The sequence below is a fragment of the Chiloscyllium plagiosum genome, chromosome 18 (assembly GCF_004010195.1).
Source record: "Chiloscyllium plagiosum isolate BGI_BamShark_2017 chromosome 18, ASM401019v2, whole genome shotgun sequence".
In the NCBI taxonomy this organism is placed as follows: domain Eukaryota; kingdom Metazoa; phylum Chordata; class Chondrichthyes; order Orectolobiformes; family Hemiscylliidae; genus Chiloscyllium; species Chiloscyllium plagiosum.
In genome coordinates this window covers 39,281,363-39,297,744 of record NC_057727.1, presented here as the reverse complement: position 1 = coordinate 39,297,744, position 16,382 = coordinate 39,281,363, and the positions used below count along the sequence as shown (strand labels likewise).

Here is a 16,382-nt window from a genome sequence, read left to right as displayed (position 1 = left end):
AAGAAGATTGATGAAGGCAGAGCGATAGATATTGTCCATTCAGTAAAGTGTTCGACAAGGTTCCACATGGTAGACTGCTTAATAAGGGTAGATCACAAGGGATCCAGGAGGAGCTAGCCAATTGGATGCAAAATTGTTTTGAAGTTAGGAGACAGAGGGTGGTGGTAAAGGGTTGCTTTTCGGACTGGAGTCCTGTGACCAGCAGTGTGCCACAAGGATCGGTGCTGGGTCCACTGCTTTTCATCATTTATATGAATAATTTGGATGTGAACTTAGGAATCAGGGATAGTAAGTTTGCAGATGACACCAAAATTCATGGTGTATTGTACAGTGAAGAGCATTATCTTAAAGGACAATGGGACCTTGATTAGATAGGCCAGTGAGCCGAAGAGTGACAGATGAAATTTAATTTAAATGAATGTGAGATGATGCAGTTTAGTAAGGCAAATCAAGGCAGGACTTATACAGTTAATGGTAGGGCCCTGGAGAGTGTTGCAGAACAAAGAGATTTAGGGGTGCCGGTGCATAACTCCTTGAAAGTTGGTAGACAGGGTGGTGAAGAAAGCATTTTGTATGCTTGCCTTCATTTGTCAAAACATTGAGTACAGGAGTTGGGACATCATATTGCAATGGTACAGACATTGATGAGGCCACTTTTAGAATATTGTGTACAATTCTGGTTGCCTCTCTATGGGGTGGATGTTTACAAACTTGAGAGGGTGCAGAAAAGATTTACAAGTATGTTGTCTGGACTGGAGGATTTGAGTTATAGGGAGAGGCTGAATAGGCTGGGGCTTTTTTCCCTGGAGCATCGGAGGTTAAGAGGTGACCTTATAGAGGTTTATAAAATCATGAGGGGAATGGATAGGGTGAATAGCTAAGGTCTTTTTTTCCAAGGGTGGTGGAGTCCACAACTGGAGGGCATAGGTTTAAGGTGAGACGGGAAAGAATGAAAAAGAACCAGAGGGGTGGTTTTTTCACGCAGGAAGTGATGCATTTATGGAATAAGCTGTGGAGGCTGGTACAATTACAACATTTAACAGGCATCTGGATGAATATACGAACAGGAAGGGTTTAGAGGGATACTTGTCAGTGTACATGAGTTGGAAGTGTACATGAGAAGGGTTTGAGTGCTAGATGATTCTATTACTCTATTTTAACTTTTGTTCATCTACTACTAACAACTGTGTAATAAAATGCAGTAGCAATAATAATAGGAATAAGGAGAACAAAATCATGCACAATTATCAAGATAATGAAGCTGACTCCTAAATTCTCATTGAAATAAGCAGTAACGTGCTTTCTAGCAAAATTAATCAAGATTTCAAATATGACGTTAATCCTTGGCCATCAGTCTTGAGAATTATACTCTGCTGGTGCACTGCCACATATTTAAGCTTTCTTAAATATCACTTATTTTAGTGTGCTATAAATTTTAAAATATTTCTTTAGAATGTTATTTCTCCCTTTGCCTCACCATGGCAATAACCTTAAGAAATATTAATTACTGCAGAACTTGCAGATAAACTTAATATAGTCAAACATTGTGTAAGGTTTTGTGTCATTCGCACCACAACACGGGCATGTATTAGTGGTGTCCTGGCAATGTTTATTACAGTGTAATTCACCATTTTTATTTTGCCTTTCAAAAAATGTCCTTCTTAATCCAACAGCAATAATCGAATGTTATTGTTTTTGAGATGCTATGCACTGCCGAGGCTTCTAATCTGTATACTAATCCACAAACATGGAATATTAGCAATTTTAAATTACCACAATCAGACCATTTCTCCAAAAAAGACTACAGTTATTTTGTTTCAGTTTCAACCAAAGGGAACAAATTGTGTCTTTATTTGTATTCTTAGAATCCCAATGGTGTGAAAACAGGCCCTTCGGCCTAACAAGTCCACACCAACCCTCCAAAGAGTAACCAGCCCAGACCCATTCCCGTACTCTATTATTGTACATTTACCTCTGACTAATGCACCTAACCAACACGTGCATGAACGCTATGGTCAATTTAGCATGGCCAATTCACCTAACCTGCACATCTTTGGATTGTGGGAGGAAACCGGAGCACCCGGAGGAAACACACGCAGGCACGGGGAGAATGTGCAAACTCCACACACAGTCACCAGGCTGGAATCAAAGCTGGGTCCCTGGCTGTGAGGCAGCAGTGCTAACCATTGTGCCACCTATGCAAGGGCATTTCCCATGCCACTTTGGAATTTATAACGTGCAGAATTGATGAACATGCGTGCAAATTGGGCTTATTGCTATTATCTTGTCACTTGAAACAATTTTTTTTCCTTTCTTGGAAATCAATGTCAATCATTTAAGTAATCCCAATGATACTGATTCAGCTGTAATAAATTTTCTTTATTATTGCCGATGGCTTTCAAATGAATATGCATTTTAGTTCTTTACACTGCATTCTGAGTGTGTATTTAGTGTATGTGTTTGACATTTTCCAGGATATAATGTAGTTGTACGAATACCAATTGGTGCTACAAATATTGATGTGCGTCAGCACAGCTATTCAGGGAAACCAGAAGATGACAATTATCTTGGTAAGTTCACTTTGAAGGAATGTAAAATATTTTATTTAAACATGTGTAATAACTTTGTCTGCTTATTGCTTATTATTAGCACATTGCATTGCCCACAGTGGGTCCTAAATCAGCGCTCCAACTATCTACTTTCATGTATTTTATGGTCTCACAGTTACTCTGTTGCTCACTCTGCCACTACCTAGCTCTCCCAGTCTGTCATAAGTCAACGTCTGTTTATATTGTTTGTGTTGTATTTATTTTGATTCATGAGCCTTGGGTATTGTTAGTAATAAAGGCCAACATTTGGAGGTTCTTGGTTATCTGTCAGTTTTCGTTGTTCATAGTAGTGGTCATCCTGTATTGGCAGATAATAGGGATTTTATTGTAAATCAATAATGTTTTCCTCTCTGTATATTTCGGATCTTCATTTTTGTCTAATTTGGTAAGAGGTCAATAATGGTGAATGATCATCTTTTCACTTTTGAGGCGGAATGCCAACATGAAATAATTCAAGGTAAACTACATCATGTAAAGGTCAATTTAAGCTCTGAATCTCAGTAAACATCCTTGTTGTTGAAAGTACTATCTCTTTGAATGAAACTGCTGGAATAGTGGAGAATTGCAAACATTTTCATTTATTACTGTTACAGCTGGCAAACAGATGAAACTTTCTTTTCATCTGTTTGGAATGGATTTGAATTCCAGACTCTGATTTGACATGTTGATTGGGCTCAATAGAAAGCTGGCAGGAACATAATCAATACTCAGCATTGCCTGGATGGCATTGGTATAGGAGTGATTTTACAGTGATTCCTTCAAATTAAGTGAAGTTCAATACAGAAATCAGTAGAAGCAGCAGCATAACTTGACAAGATTATAAAGTGCACTCACAAAGTACTGAAGTTGATATACTGGTGTTGCTTTATAGATGATTGGAATACAAAAGCAAAAAGGTAATGTTAAATTTCTGCAGAATCTTGGTTAAACTCTTGGAATACCGTGTGCAATTTTGATCGCCATATTAAAAACAAAATATTAAAGCATTGAAGTCAATACAGAAGCATTTAACAAGGGTGTTAGCGGAATTGAGAATGTTCACCTATCAGATTGGACTTGCGTCTCTACAATAAGAGACTAACAGGCCATCTGATATGAATAAACTATTTTTGTTTGGGTGGTAATTGCTAACTGATTAAATGAAGAACTTCACAGGAAGTTCTAAATATGTTGCAGTGATAATTCAGAAGGTGTTATTATGTAGAGTGCTTGAAGCAGATAACATTGAGTTGTTGTGGTTCTGTTCGCCGAGCTGGAAGTTTTTGTTGCAAACGTTTCGTCCCCTGGCTAGGCGACATCATCAGTGCTTGGGAGCCTCCTGCGAAGCGCTTCTTTGATGTTTCCTCCGGTGTTTATAGTGGTCTGTCCTTGCCGCTTCCGGTTGTCAGTTTCAGCTGTCCGCTGTAGTGGTTGGTATATTGGGTCCAGGTCGATGTGTTTGTTGATGGAGTTTGTGGATGAATGCCATGCCTCTAGGAATTCCCTGGCTGTTCTCTGTCTGGCTTGCCCTATGATAGTAGTGTTGTCCCAGTCAAATTCATGTTGCTTGTTGTCTGCATGTGTGGCTACAAAGGATAGCTGGTCGTGTCATTTCGTGTTCCATTTATATCGTTTATTGATTTATCTCACTGGGTTTCAACCTCATTAAATGATCACCAGCTAAGTACTTTGCCCATCATTGCTGGACTACCATCAATCCCTTTAATGAAACCTGCAAGTGTTGCCTTCCCTACAATGGTGTTGTAAAGTATCATACTTCATCATTTAACTTTTTGTTAAAGCAGATGTACAAATGTACCCTGATAACACGATGGATCCAGATTTCCTGCTGTAATTATTACTGTGGAAGGATTGAAGCAAGGCCATATGGGCAGCTGGGATTTTGACCAAATTGCTGACAGATTGATGACAATGACATTTCTGGTGGAAACGTCAGCATAATGGTACCTGAGGTAATGGGGTATGTGCAGTGGACAAGAACGCACATTGCTGAACACAAGAGCATTTCTGGATAAGCATTATTTAACACTAATTAAGCTGGGATTTGTTCCTTGTTCAAATCTTGTCCCCACCGCCCTCACACACAAAGCTTTCTCCCAGACTGCAGAACAGGAGGGAGCCCTCAGCCACTTAACTGGCAAGCGTCACACCTTCAGTCAGATTGAAGAAGGCTGGGTGCGGAAATAACAGAGGAAGGAGGGTGGGGGAATTGGGTGGAGATGGAACCCAGAGAGACAACAGCTGTTGAGCAGACAAAGGGATGGATTATAACAGGCTGGTGAGAGTGAATTACTGATAGTAGGGACCACAAGTATTTTAAAACGTGTTACCAGCTTGTTTTCTCTAAATTCATGGAATCTGGGCACTACTGGCTAGGATAGCATTTGTTATCCACCCAGTTAGCCACATTGCTGTGGGTCTGGAGTTACAAGCAGGCGAGACCAGGTAGGGTTTCCGTAGGATTTCCCTTTGTAAAAGGCATTATTGAAACAGAAAGGTTTGTCCCCCTCCTCTGCTCCCCAACGATTGTTCATTATCAGACTCCCAATTCCAGATTTTTATTGCATTCAAATTCTACCATCTGTGGGATTCAAAATCACATCCCTCCAACATTACCTGGGTCTCTAGAATAACAGTCCAGTGATTATACCACTAAGCCATCTCCTTTCCTTGGTATTCCACTACAGCGGACAGCTGAAACTGACAACCGGAAGCGGCAAGGACAGACCACTATAAACACCGGAGGAAACATCAAAGAAGTGCTTCGCAGGAGGCTCCCAAGCACTGATGATGTCGCCTAGCCAGGGGACGAAACGTTTGCAACAAAAACTTCCAGCTCGGCGAACAGAACCACAACAACGCGCACCCGAGCTACAAATCTTCGCACAAACTTTGAATAACATTGAGTGTTTGGGGGAGACTTGATGTCTACATGAAGAAGAAGGAAATAAAGGAATATAGTGATTTGATGGGGAGAGGTAATTAACATGATAGATGTACATTATAAAGATGTGGCACAGGGGCAGATGGTTTACTTCTGCATTCTAAGCTTTTCACTCAATGGAGTGTTTGGAATATTTCACATATTTCCTAAATATTTCCTGTTCTCCAGAAACATTTTGACATGTTTACATGATAGAGTGAGGTATATTACACGTATTGCAGAATAAGGCATTGAAAAATATGAAAGTAAAAGTAAAAGGATATTTATTACCATGGTATTTAGTTAATCTTGCCGATGTGCTCAATATACTTCTACTTGGAGAAATGGGTGAAGAATTTGAATCTTGTGGCTGATGTTTATTTACTTATTAATTTAAATGTTTTCAGCAGAAATTTAGTTTAATGTATAGGACTGCTTCATGTTGAGAATAGCTTAAAAGGAAGAAATACCATGACATTTTTACAATCTTGAAAAGTTTGTGGGAGAACAGACATTATGAATATCAATAAATTAAATGTAACATCTATGAAAACTGAAGTTGGCTTTGTAGGATCTTTTTGGTCCTTATTTTACTTTTGTTAATAATGTATTCACTAACCTGGCACAAAATGAGGGAAATCTACTTAATTATGTATTAACTAAATAAAAATGCACCTTTTGACTATAAAAAAGGATGAATTAAGTTTTATGTAAGTCTGTTGCACATAAACATTAAGCTCAATGTTTATGGTAGAACGTGAGATGGCAATACATCAGAATAGCCACGTCTGAAGGTAGCACCAGCATAGATGAGGGTTTCAGCAGCACGAGAACTGAGACAGTGGTTGAGTCATGTAAAATCACAGAGTTGGTGGTAGTTCACTAAGTGAAACATTGGTATATCATCAAAAACTCATCTTAGGAGAAGTAGAACAGGAAGACTAAGCAGCCTGGTCAGCCTCAATTGTTGCAATGGGGAAGGATAGAATCAATGGCTCTATCATTGGCTGTGGAATGGAGTTTTTGTCATTGAACAAGAGCAATGACTTCATTTTTCCCAGTATTTAATTGTAGGAAATGCCAGCTCATCCAATACTGGATGTCAGTTTGCTGAAATTTCATCTCAGTGGACAAGTTGAAATGGTTGGTGGTGATATAGAACTGTGTGGTGTCTGAGTACATGCAAAACTGATTTGATTCTGGATAATTGTCATCAAAGGAGCAGCTAACATAAATGCTCTGGAGACAATGGTGGTACTGGTATGGGAGTGAACAGACATCACAAGTGAGTCTTTAGCTACACTCAGATAAGGATGATACCTACTGCATAACAGTGAAGAGGCAATGAAGGAGGGTGTATGATCAATTTTGTCGAGGGCTGCAGATGGTTTGAGAAGGAAAGTGATGCATTGTTTGCCTTTGTCACCATCGCATCAATGTCAGAAGTGCTATTCTACAGGAAGGAATTTAAATGATGACAGAGTGGAATCTTGATTGGAAGGATTCAAACGTGGAGTTTATAAAGCATGAGGGCTGTGCACAAACAATATTGAGAAGTGTTATTTTAGTCAAGTTGCTTACTTAGGTTTCTAAGTTTCTAATTCTATCAAACTAGACTGAGTTTTATAATTAAAGGGAAAAATTATTTTGCAGAGGTGTGCTTAAGCAGGCTTATTGTAGGATTAAGGAATGAAATATAAAGTCATGAGGGAAAATGGAAACCTTCATTATTAACATTCTTAGATATCAGTAGTTTAGGAATTCACTTTGATATCATGCTTTGCAGCCAGCTACTCAGCCAATTGAATCGCTTGTTTCATGATTTTCTCTGTTAGTGCTTGTTAATGTAGAGGTATATGTAATGAGCTCCTGCTGTTTTACATTTAACTGTTAGATCAAGTGCTTTTTATTTCCATTGTCTTTGTGCACCAGCTAGTTTTATGTTATCCAGAATTGTTTGTACTCGAGATAACATTGACCCTATTTAAATAGCTTTATGCAATACATTATACAATAATTTTTTTAAACTTGTGGTCTCTCTCCTTTTCCTTTTCAAATGTGGATATTTCTAATTAAACCAAATTCATTATATTCCGCACTTAGATTTATTGAGTTTTGAGCTTGGGTTCAATGCGTTTTATGGAGAAATCTGACAGTGTGCAATGTAAAAGTAGTGATTCAATGTATCCAATCAAATAATCTTTGTTTTCTTTCCAAATTACAGATCTTTGGTATTTTAAGAATAAAGATATATTATGAAACTGAAGTCAGTGATATTTATGTGGAATCCACTTGTTTTCATTGCTTAATATAATCAGCAAAATTTGACGTGAAAGTATGTTAGCAAAATGATCTCTGTTTATTTAATTATGTACAAAAAATGTCTGCACATTTGCTAGATGATATTGACTGAGTTTATTTTAAAATCTTTAGATTTGCTTACCTCTGAAAAGGATTTACATGAGTCACCTCTGACTACTGAACAGAATGGGATATTTAAAACTCATTTACATAGATGTATGCAGTGAACTTGCACTTTTCATAGAAAATTAAATTCACACTTACATAATAGATATATTGTAGTTTTTTTAAAAGAAAACATGGTATCTATGCATCACTGGCCTGGCCAGCATTTGTTGCCTATTCCCAAATGCTTAGTGTGAACTGCCTTCTTGAACCATTATAGTCCATCTGATACAGTGCAGTTAGGAGCAGACTTCCAGGATTTTGACTCAGCAACATTGAAATTGTGGTATCATAATCATGTATGGCTTGGAGGGGAGCATTCAGAGGATGGCTTTCTTGCAGTATTTGCAGTTCTTATTCTTCTGGATGTAGACTTTGCAAGTTAGGAAGGAGCTGTTGAAGGAAGCTTGGTGACTTGCTGTGGTCCATTTTGAATATGGTATACACTGTTGCCTCTATTAATAGCAGAGAGAGAAAATGTTTAAGGTAGTGGCTGAGGGATTGATCAAACTCCCTGTTTTGACCTGGATGGTATTAAACTTCTTGAGCATTGTTGGAGCTCACTCAGACAGGCAAGTAGAGAATATTCCATCATATTTCTGGCTTGTACCTTGTAGATGATGGAGAGGCTTTGAGAACACAGGAGGTGTAATTAATTGCTGCTGTACTCTGTGTTTAGCTGGCTTTTCTGCCTTAGTTTCTAGTCAGTGATAACTTCTACATGTACTGGTTGAGATTCAATTCTGATAATGCTGTTGAATGTCAGGGGTAAATGTTTGGATTCTCTCTTGTTGGAGATGGTCATTACTTGGTGTGAATATTTCTTATCATTTCTCAGCCAGACCTCTAAACATATATAATCATTATCTGAGAAAGTTAGGGACACATACTTCCCACGGATACTAAAAACACAGATATCACTCCTACATACCGCAAAAGGATTGTGATTGGTTTACTGAGGCACACTGGACGACTCAATGGGAAACTAAAAAGCCGAGGTTTGGGGCTGACTTTGCAAGTATGGGGATTTTGTGGGGGACAAAACTATGAATAATGAGTGTTTACTTCCTCCAGTATCATGAGTTCTTATTAAGAAACCTTACATGCAACTTATTCAAATTTCCTTTGGAAATTCAGATACATTGCATCCACTGATTCCCATTTATCTATCCTCCTCATTACATTCTCAGAGAATTCTAATAAGTTAATCAGGCCTGATTTTCCCTTCATGAAGCCAGTCTGACTCTGCTCGATCATATTATGCATTTCTGATACTTTGTTATTACAGCCTTTACAATAGACCCTAACATTTTCCGAGTGACAGTGCTAAGCTAACTGGCCTATAATTACCTTTCTTTTGTCTCCTTCACTTTTTTAAATAAAGGTAGAGGATTGCAGCAAACATATGAGAATACTAGCTTCCCAGACGTTTGTTTGTCCAAACCTGTGTAGGATCCTTATTAGGTGGGAGAAGTAATTCAGATTGAGGGATCCAAAGAACACTGCATGATTCTGCACAAATCCAAATGTTAAACAAACTGTTGTCACACCCTTGATTGTCCTTCACTACCAGTGAAGCCTATTGAGCTAGCTATTTCCTGCTGTGTGGATTACACTTTAAGCCCTGAAGCTGATTATTCATTTTGCTGCCACCTGGTTGTACAAGTGGGATTCTCCATTTTAGTTTAGATTAGATTACTTACAGTGTGGAAACAGGCCCTTCGGCCCAACAAGTCCACACCGACCCGCCGAAGCGCAACCCACCCATACCCCTACATTTACCCCTTTAACCTAACACTATGGGCAATTTAGCATGGCCAATTCACCTGACCTGCACATCTTTGGACTGTGGGAGGAAACCGGAGCACCCGGAGGAAACCCACGCAGACACGGGGAGAATGTGCAAACTCCACACAGTCAGTCGCCTGAGTCGGGAATTGAACCCGGGTCTCTGGCGCTGTGAGGCAGCAGTGCTAACCACTGTGCCACCGTGCCGCCCACATGCCACCGTGCCGCAGGATGAAAGTGGAAAGCATCAACGGGTTAGCCAGTTTCTTGCACGACAGCAGTGAATAGAAATGCAGCGGAAAGCAAAAACTTCTGTTTCATTGCTAATGATGTAAACTTTTAAGAATTTCTCGTGGATTGGAATTTTTTTTTCCCCGACTGGCAGGTTAGAGGCTGGTGTCACATCAAACTCAGCAGGTGCACCCCTCCCCCCATCTCTAAAAATGTCTAAACTTTTACACAAAGCATGGGAAATGACAAGTTTCTGACCCACTCATGGGCCTATTGAGCCCCTAAATGGTCATTTCACCCCAGCTGGTGTTTTGTTTATGGTGGGGAGACACCCACACCAAGCAGGAAGCCCAGTGGCTATAACAATGCAATCTAGTGTTGGGCCAGATTTGCCAGCATTGGAGACATCATCAAGGTCGTTTCACATCCCTATCTTCACTCTGGTCCCTTGATCTGGGTCCCACCTTCCTCAATTCACCTCCCACTTCCCACTTACCCTTCCCCTTGACCTCTAGCTTTGAACCTGTCTACCTGTCCTGGATCCTCAGCATTAGACACTGGAAAGACAGAGCTGCTGGGCAATTGGATTGGCTGACAGGTCCCTAAAGCAGGACCTGTGTTTGTGATAGGGATGGAAGTTTCATCTTAAAACAATTCATGCTGCTCACATTGTTCAATGTTGTGCAGTAGCCATCAGGATTGTAGTACATTCCCCACCAACCTTTTGGACAATAGGCCCAGGGACCTTTGCAAATTCTGTAATATTCAAGTGAAATATTCTGTAATGTTATTGTTGAAAAATATAATGAATCAACTTTATTTTTGAGAAGAGAAAACAAAAACAAAGTAGGGCCTGGACAGAGACAATAGTGGGCTGTGAACTATATTTTCTTCTCATACTTAATTGGAAAGCAAATGGATTTTCTTGCAAAGTTTAATAATCTCTGGCCCAAAGTTAAACATGACAGTACACTGATTTATAGCTTAAATTGTTATGAATGCATTTATATTCAGATTCATCCCTATAGAGTCATAATCGAAGCAATTTAATACCTATACTCATCTTGTTTGCTCATTTAGCCTATCCATTTAAATTAAAACTTGCTATAAAAATCCATGAAGTACTATACTCCTAGCAATACTCGAAGACAAATCACATTGAATAACATTGAAAGTGAATGGCTGTAGTGCAATAGCTCCAGTAATTAACAACTCTGAGTGTTCAATTTTTACTGATGTTTGAGCATAACAGAATCAATGAAATTGTTTTGCCCATTTGTGATTCATAAGCACAGAAATGATATTAGTCAACCGAAATGCAATGTTTCCAGTTAATCAAACGACGTGGTTATTCTGATCATTCATAAAACTAAACAAATAAGTACAGTATACCTACTTATAGGAGAATAATCATCTAAACAAAGCATGTGGTAAACAAGCACAATCTTCATAGAGTATAATAGTATAAAAGCATTCATTTTGCAAATGTAATAACTTGTTGTGGTTAGGACAATAGCAACTATTTAGCAGTTTAAAGGGAATTTTGCATGTCTTTGTATTTACCTAGAGGTGCAAAGCTCTGCATTTTTTTCTCTTCCTTGAACTTGTTGGCTGCAGTGGTATTAGTCACTTGAACAATTGTACTGAGGCTATAAAGTCCAGGAACATTTGCTTCCTTTCTGTTCAGAAGTGGCTTGCTTCAATATGTTATAACCCCAACTTTGTGCAGTGTTAAAATCATTATGTTCAAATGTTGTAGCCTCTTCAGCTTCCTCGGATACAGTTTTCACTACTGGGACAAATATTATACCTTATTCCTGCACATCAGTAGTTCTATTTCTGTTTCTCTTTTGTTGTTTAGATGAAAGAGATTTAATTACGTAGCAATGAATGAAATGGTTCAAACTCAGGAAATAAGCTGAAAAATCACATTAGTGTGAAGTTGTGTGATGTGTTACTGATTCACAGGAAACTGCTTTCTAGGACAAAGCTTTAAATTCCCACAAGACTTGTTAATTATTTGCCCCTTCTTTAATTAAGATTGAATGTGTAGGTGGGAAAAAGCAGACAGGAAGCTGTTTAATTATATCTAACATTATCATACCATATAGAAACGGAACAGCTTGTGAAAATCTGTATAGAATACATTTGACACATATATAATATTTATAATATTTATGGAGCTTCAAGATCTTTTGTAAGTTATGTTCAGACATTTGTATTCTCATTGCATTTCATTTTGCAGCTTTGGCTAACAGTCGAGAAGAATTCCTTTTAAACGGAGATTTTGTGGTCAGCATGTTTAAAAGGGAAATTAAAGTTAGAGGAGCTGTAATTGAGTATAGTGGCTCTGATAATGGTGTGGAAAGAATCAACTGTACTGATCGGATTGAGGAAGAACTGATAGTTCAGGTAAATCAACATGCATGGTTACATTCTGTGCATTATATTGTCTTTTGTTATACATTTTCATGAACAATCAAACAATTTATTTTAATACTGTATTCAAGGTTTTGTCTGTGGGAAATCTATACAATCCTGATGTGCGTTACTCATTCAACATTCCCATTGAAGATAAGGTACAGCGATTTTTTTGGGATCAGTTTGGTCCTTGGCAGGATTGCAACAGACTTTGTCAAGGTAAAATTTATTGGAATTCATACTTCAACAATCAAAACATTTGTGCCTGTTTATATAATTGGTTACTTGTTGATAGTTTTGAATCATGTGCCAGGAGATAATTTTAATATGTTCACTTTTTTCATGGATGTACTCTAACATGACGCTGTATTTCACTAGGCGAAAGGAAGAGAAGACCTATTTGTACCAGAGAAAGTGATCGGCTGGTAGTCTCTGATCAGAGATGTGATCAAACTCCACGCCCAGCTCCTTTAACTGAATCATGCAACACAGACTGTGAAATACGGTGGGTGTTTTTCAAGATTTGTCTTCCTGTCAAAATTATTTTCATGGGGATTAAGAGATGATTTCTAATTTTTCTTACTAACATAATATTAACACTATTATATGTTGTAGAGTCATACTAGAGTTTTGGAAACCGACCCCATGGTCCAACCAGTTCATGTCAAATGTAATCCCAAACTGAACTAGTCCCATCTTCCTGCTCCTGGTCCATATTCCTCCAAACCGTTCCTATTCACATACTTATCCAAGTGTATTTTAATTGTTGTAATTGTGCCCACAACTCATTCCACACGCGAACCACCCTCAGTGTAAAAAATTTGTCCCTCATGTCTTTTTTAAATTTCTTTCCTTTCATCTTAAAAAAATGTGCCCCCCTAGTCTTGGAATCTCCTATCCTAGGGAAAAGATACTTACTGTTATCTTTACCTATACCCCTCATGATTTTATAAATCTCTATAAAGTCACCACTCAACCTCTCCTATGCTCCAGTGAAAAATGTCCCAGCCTATCCAGCCTTTCTTTGTAACTCAAACCTTCCATACCTGGCAGGATCCTCGCAAGCAAACACAAAAATTGCTGAAAAGGCTCAGCAGGTCTGGCGGCATCTGTGAGGAGAAATCAGAATTAATGTTTCAGGTCCAGTGACCCTTCCTCAGAACTGATGGTAGCTCAGAAAAAGTTAGTTTATATGCAGAAGGTAGGGTGGAGGGAGGGGGTAAGGAGTAAACGATGGGGTGGGGATAGAGCCCAAAGAGAGAAAACAACAGTTGGACAGATATCCTGGTAAATTTCTTTTGAACCCACTCTAGCTTAATAACATCCACAACTATTTATTCACTCACGGGACATGAGCATCACTGGCTACAGAGGAACCTCGATTATTCGAATGACAGATGCGGGGAGTATTTTGTTTGGATAATTGAATATTTGGATAATCAAATGCCAGATAACACAGTTTAGCCAAGCATCGGGACCTTGCGAACTTGTCTAAATAATCTGAAATTTAAATAATTGAATGCTGGATAACCAAGGTTCCTCTGTGTAAACCTGTTTATTAATTAGTCTACTAAGATCCCCAATGAGTCTAAGCGAGGGAAGGTTAGCTGGTACCTCACCCATCCGCTCTTATTATTGAGTCTAAGCAAGAAATCCATCAGTGGGCAGGCTGTACATTTCTTGCATGAATTCAAGTTCCACGTGTTGCTGATGATACCATTTCTCTAGAGCACTCCCCTAAGCTGAGTTGTCAGACGGCTTGCTCAACATCCACTGTCATATGGGCTTTCACTTTTACATTCGCCATAAAATTCACTCCAGCACTCCAAGACCCCACATTTCCTTGCATCTCACATTCTTTTTCTTGCATCTGTCATGAAATGAATCCTGTCTAAAACAGGTGAGAACCTAATGAAAATATTCAAATCACAGTCTTGTCTTATTAATTGCTACTAAATGTAGACAGGCAATACTTGTCACAATGTCTGGACTCCCCAGCACACTTCACATTTGAAATCGAGTCATAACTGTCAGGTAGGAAATGTAGCAATCAGTGTCCACATTTACCAAGGAAATGTTATGATGTTGCTTGTGCAGGACTCTGAGGAGGACAAATGGAATTTTGTTTTAAGTATTGAATTTGAAAAATTGTGTCTCCAAAAGTGAGGCATCCACCACCCTCCTTGCCACAATTCCTTGGTGCATGGCCTTGATTCTATGCTGAAGTCTCTGGATATGACCTCAACCAACAGTCTGCTGCTGAGGAGGTGAGCTGCCCCTCAGTGCTCACTGAAAATCATTTCCATGCGCGTTGCATCTGAAAATAAGCATTATCATTTAAAACACAGTGCACAGCTTCAGTGATAGATAAATAATTGTTTCTATCAGTTGCAAATGTGCAAAAGTAATAAGCAATGCACCATACAGTAGATATCCAACCTAGTTTTAAATATCTTTAAACAACCTCGTATGTCACATGTCAGGAGGGACTTGAACCCACTCTGCAACATGAGCCTATAACCAATTCAGTTCTAGCTTGGATTGTCCAAGCTAATTAATGTATTATGCTGCTTACTCTCAAACAGATGGCATATTGCCAGAAAAAGCGAATGCACAGCCCAATGTGGACCTGGCTATCGAACCTTGGATATTTACTGTGCAAAATATAGTAGATCGGAAGGAAAGACCGAAAAAATAGATGAGACATACTGCAGCTATCAACCAAAGCCAGATAATAAGGAAGTGTGTCATGGAGATTGCAATGTAGGAGGCTGGCAATATTCATCATGGTCAGAGGTAAGCTGTTTCCCGAATTGCACTCAATGAAGAATAGCTCTAATTATTATGTAATAATATGATGGAAAATGTAATTACATTTAATTTCTTGATATAACAGACACTGGAAACTGTATTTTAATGTATGGCCATGTTTCTGATAATGTTCCAGAACTATTTTTGACTTTGATTTCTAACATCCATCAGCAGATAAATCATCTCAAAACATGCTGTTGTGTCACTCAGGTTTGATAATTTTATAATTTGAAATTGCCATGCAGTTCTTATTGTTCAAAGAAAAGCCAGTTGAACACTTTTCATAAAGATATTGCTCCATAAAGAAAACAAATTTGTGCAAGTAAAATGTGAACTTTAATCAGTGTTTGTGTTTGGAACAAAAGCACAGTTGTACAGTATGTATGTACTACCCTGCTCATCTGTACTGGGTTGTTATTTTGATAAGTTAAAACAAAAGTACCATTAGTAGGTTTTAATTGGCTTTTTGAAATTTTTTTTAAGCTTAGCTTTGTTTTGAAAACAGGTCATTTATGTTTAAAGCACTTCACTGGAGTTAGTTGCTGCATATTTTACCTCATGTCCAAGTGACTAATGTTGATACTCGAGATCACTGCAGATCACTGGAAAATTATGGACATGAAGTCATGGACAATAAATGTGTAATTCTTTATGGAATGTGGGCATTTTTGGCAAGGCCAAAATTTATTGCCATCTTTACTTTTCTTTGAGGAGGTGGTGATGAGCCACATTTGTCCTTTGTGACCTGAGTAAATAATACCCCGCACCAGAAGTACACAATCATAAAATATACAAAGAGTAGAAATTGCCCAAAGCTGACTCTTTATCTATGTCTTAGATCAGACCTTTACATACAACATTTCCTTCATGTTTCTCATGTGAAATTTAAATGAAACAAAAGGTTCAGTGTTTATTCCAAAGAAGAGTTACTATAAGTCAAGAGTTTTCTTATTTATGTGCAGATGAATAGCAACATTGATGTAGTGGAGTAGAGTGGTGCTGGAAAAGCAAGCAGTTCAGGCAGCATCCGAGGAGCAGGAAAATCGACGTTTCGGGCAAAAGCCCTTCATGCGGGGTGGAGAAATAAATGAGAGGAGGGTGGGGGTGGGGAGAAAGTAGCATAGAGTACAATA

At 38.5% G+C, this 16,382-nt stretch overlaps 1 protein-coding gene across 1 annotated transcript in view; it reads left to right on the top strand.

Annotated features, from left to right (window-relative positions):
• Window positions 1-16,382, top strand: part of adamts9 (ADAM metallopeptidase with thrombospondin type 1 motif, 9) — a 256,778-nt gene that overhangs the window by 88,120 nt on the left and 152,276 nt on the right. The window contains exons 16-20 of the mRNA XM_043708280.1: window positions 2,475-2,570; window positions 12,263-12,429; window positions 12,528-12,657; window positions 12,817-12,943; window positions 15,024-15,234. Coding sequence (XP_043564215.1) covers window positions 2,475-2,570; window positions 12,263-12,429; window positions 12,528-12,657; window positions 12,817-12,943; window positions 15,024-15,234 — 731 coding nt within the window. The remainder of the gene's footprint in view (window positions 1-2,474; window positions 2,571-12,262; window positions 12,430-12,527; window positions 12,658-12,816; window positions 12,944-15,023; window positions 15,235-16,382) is intronic.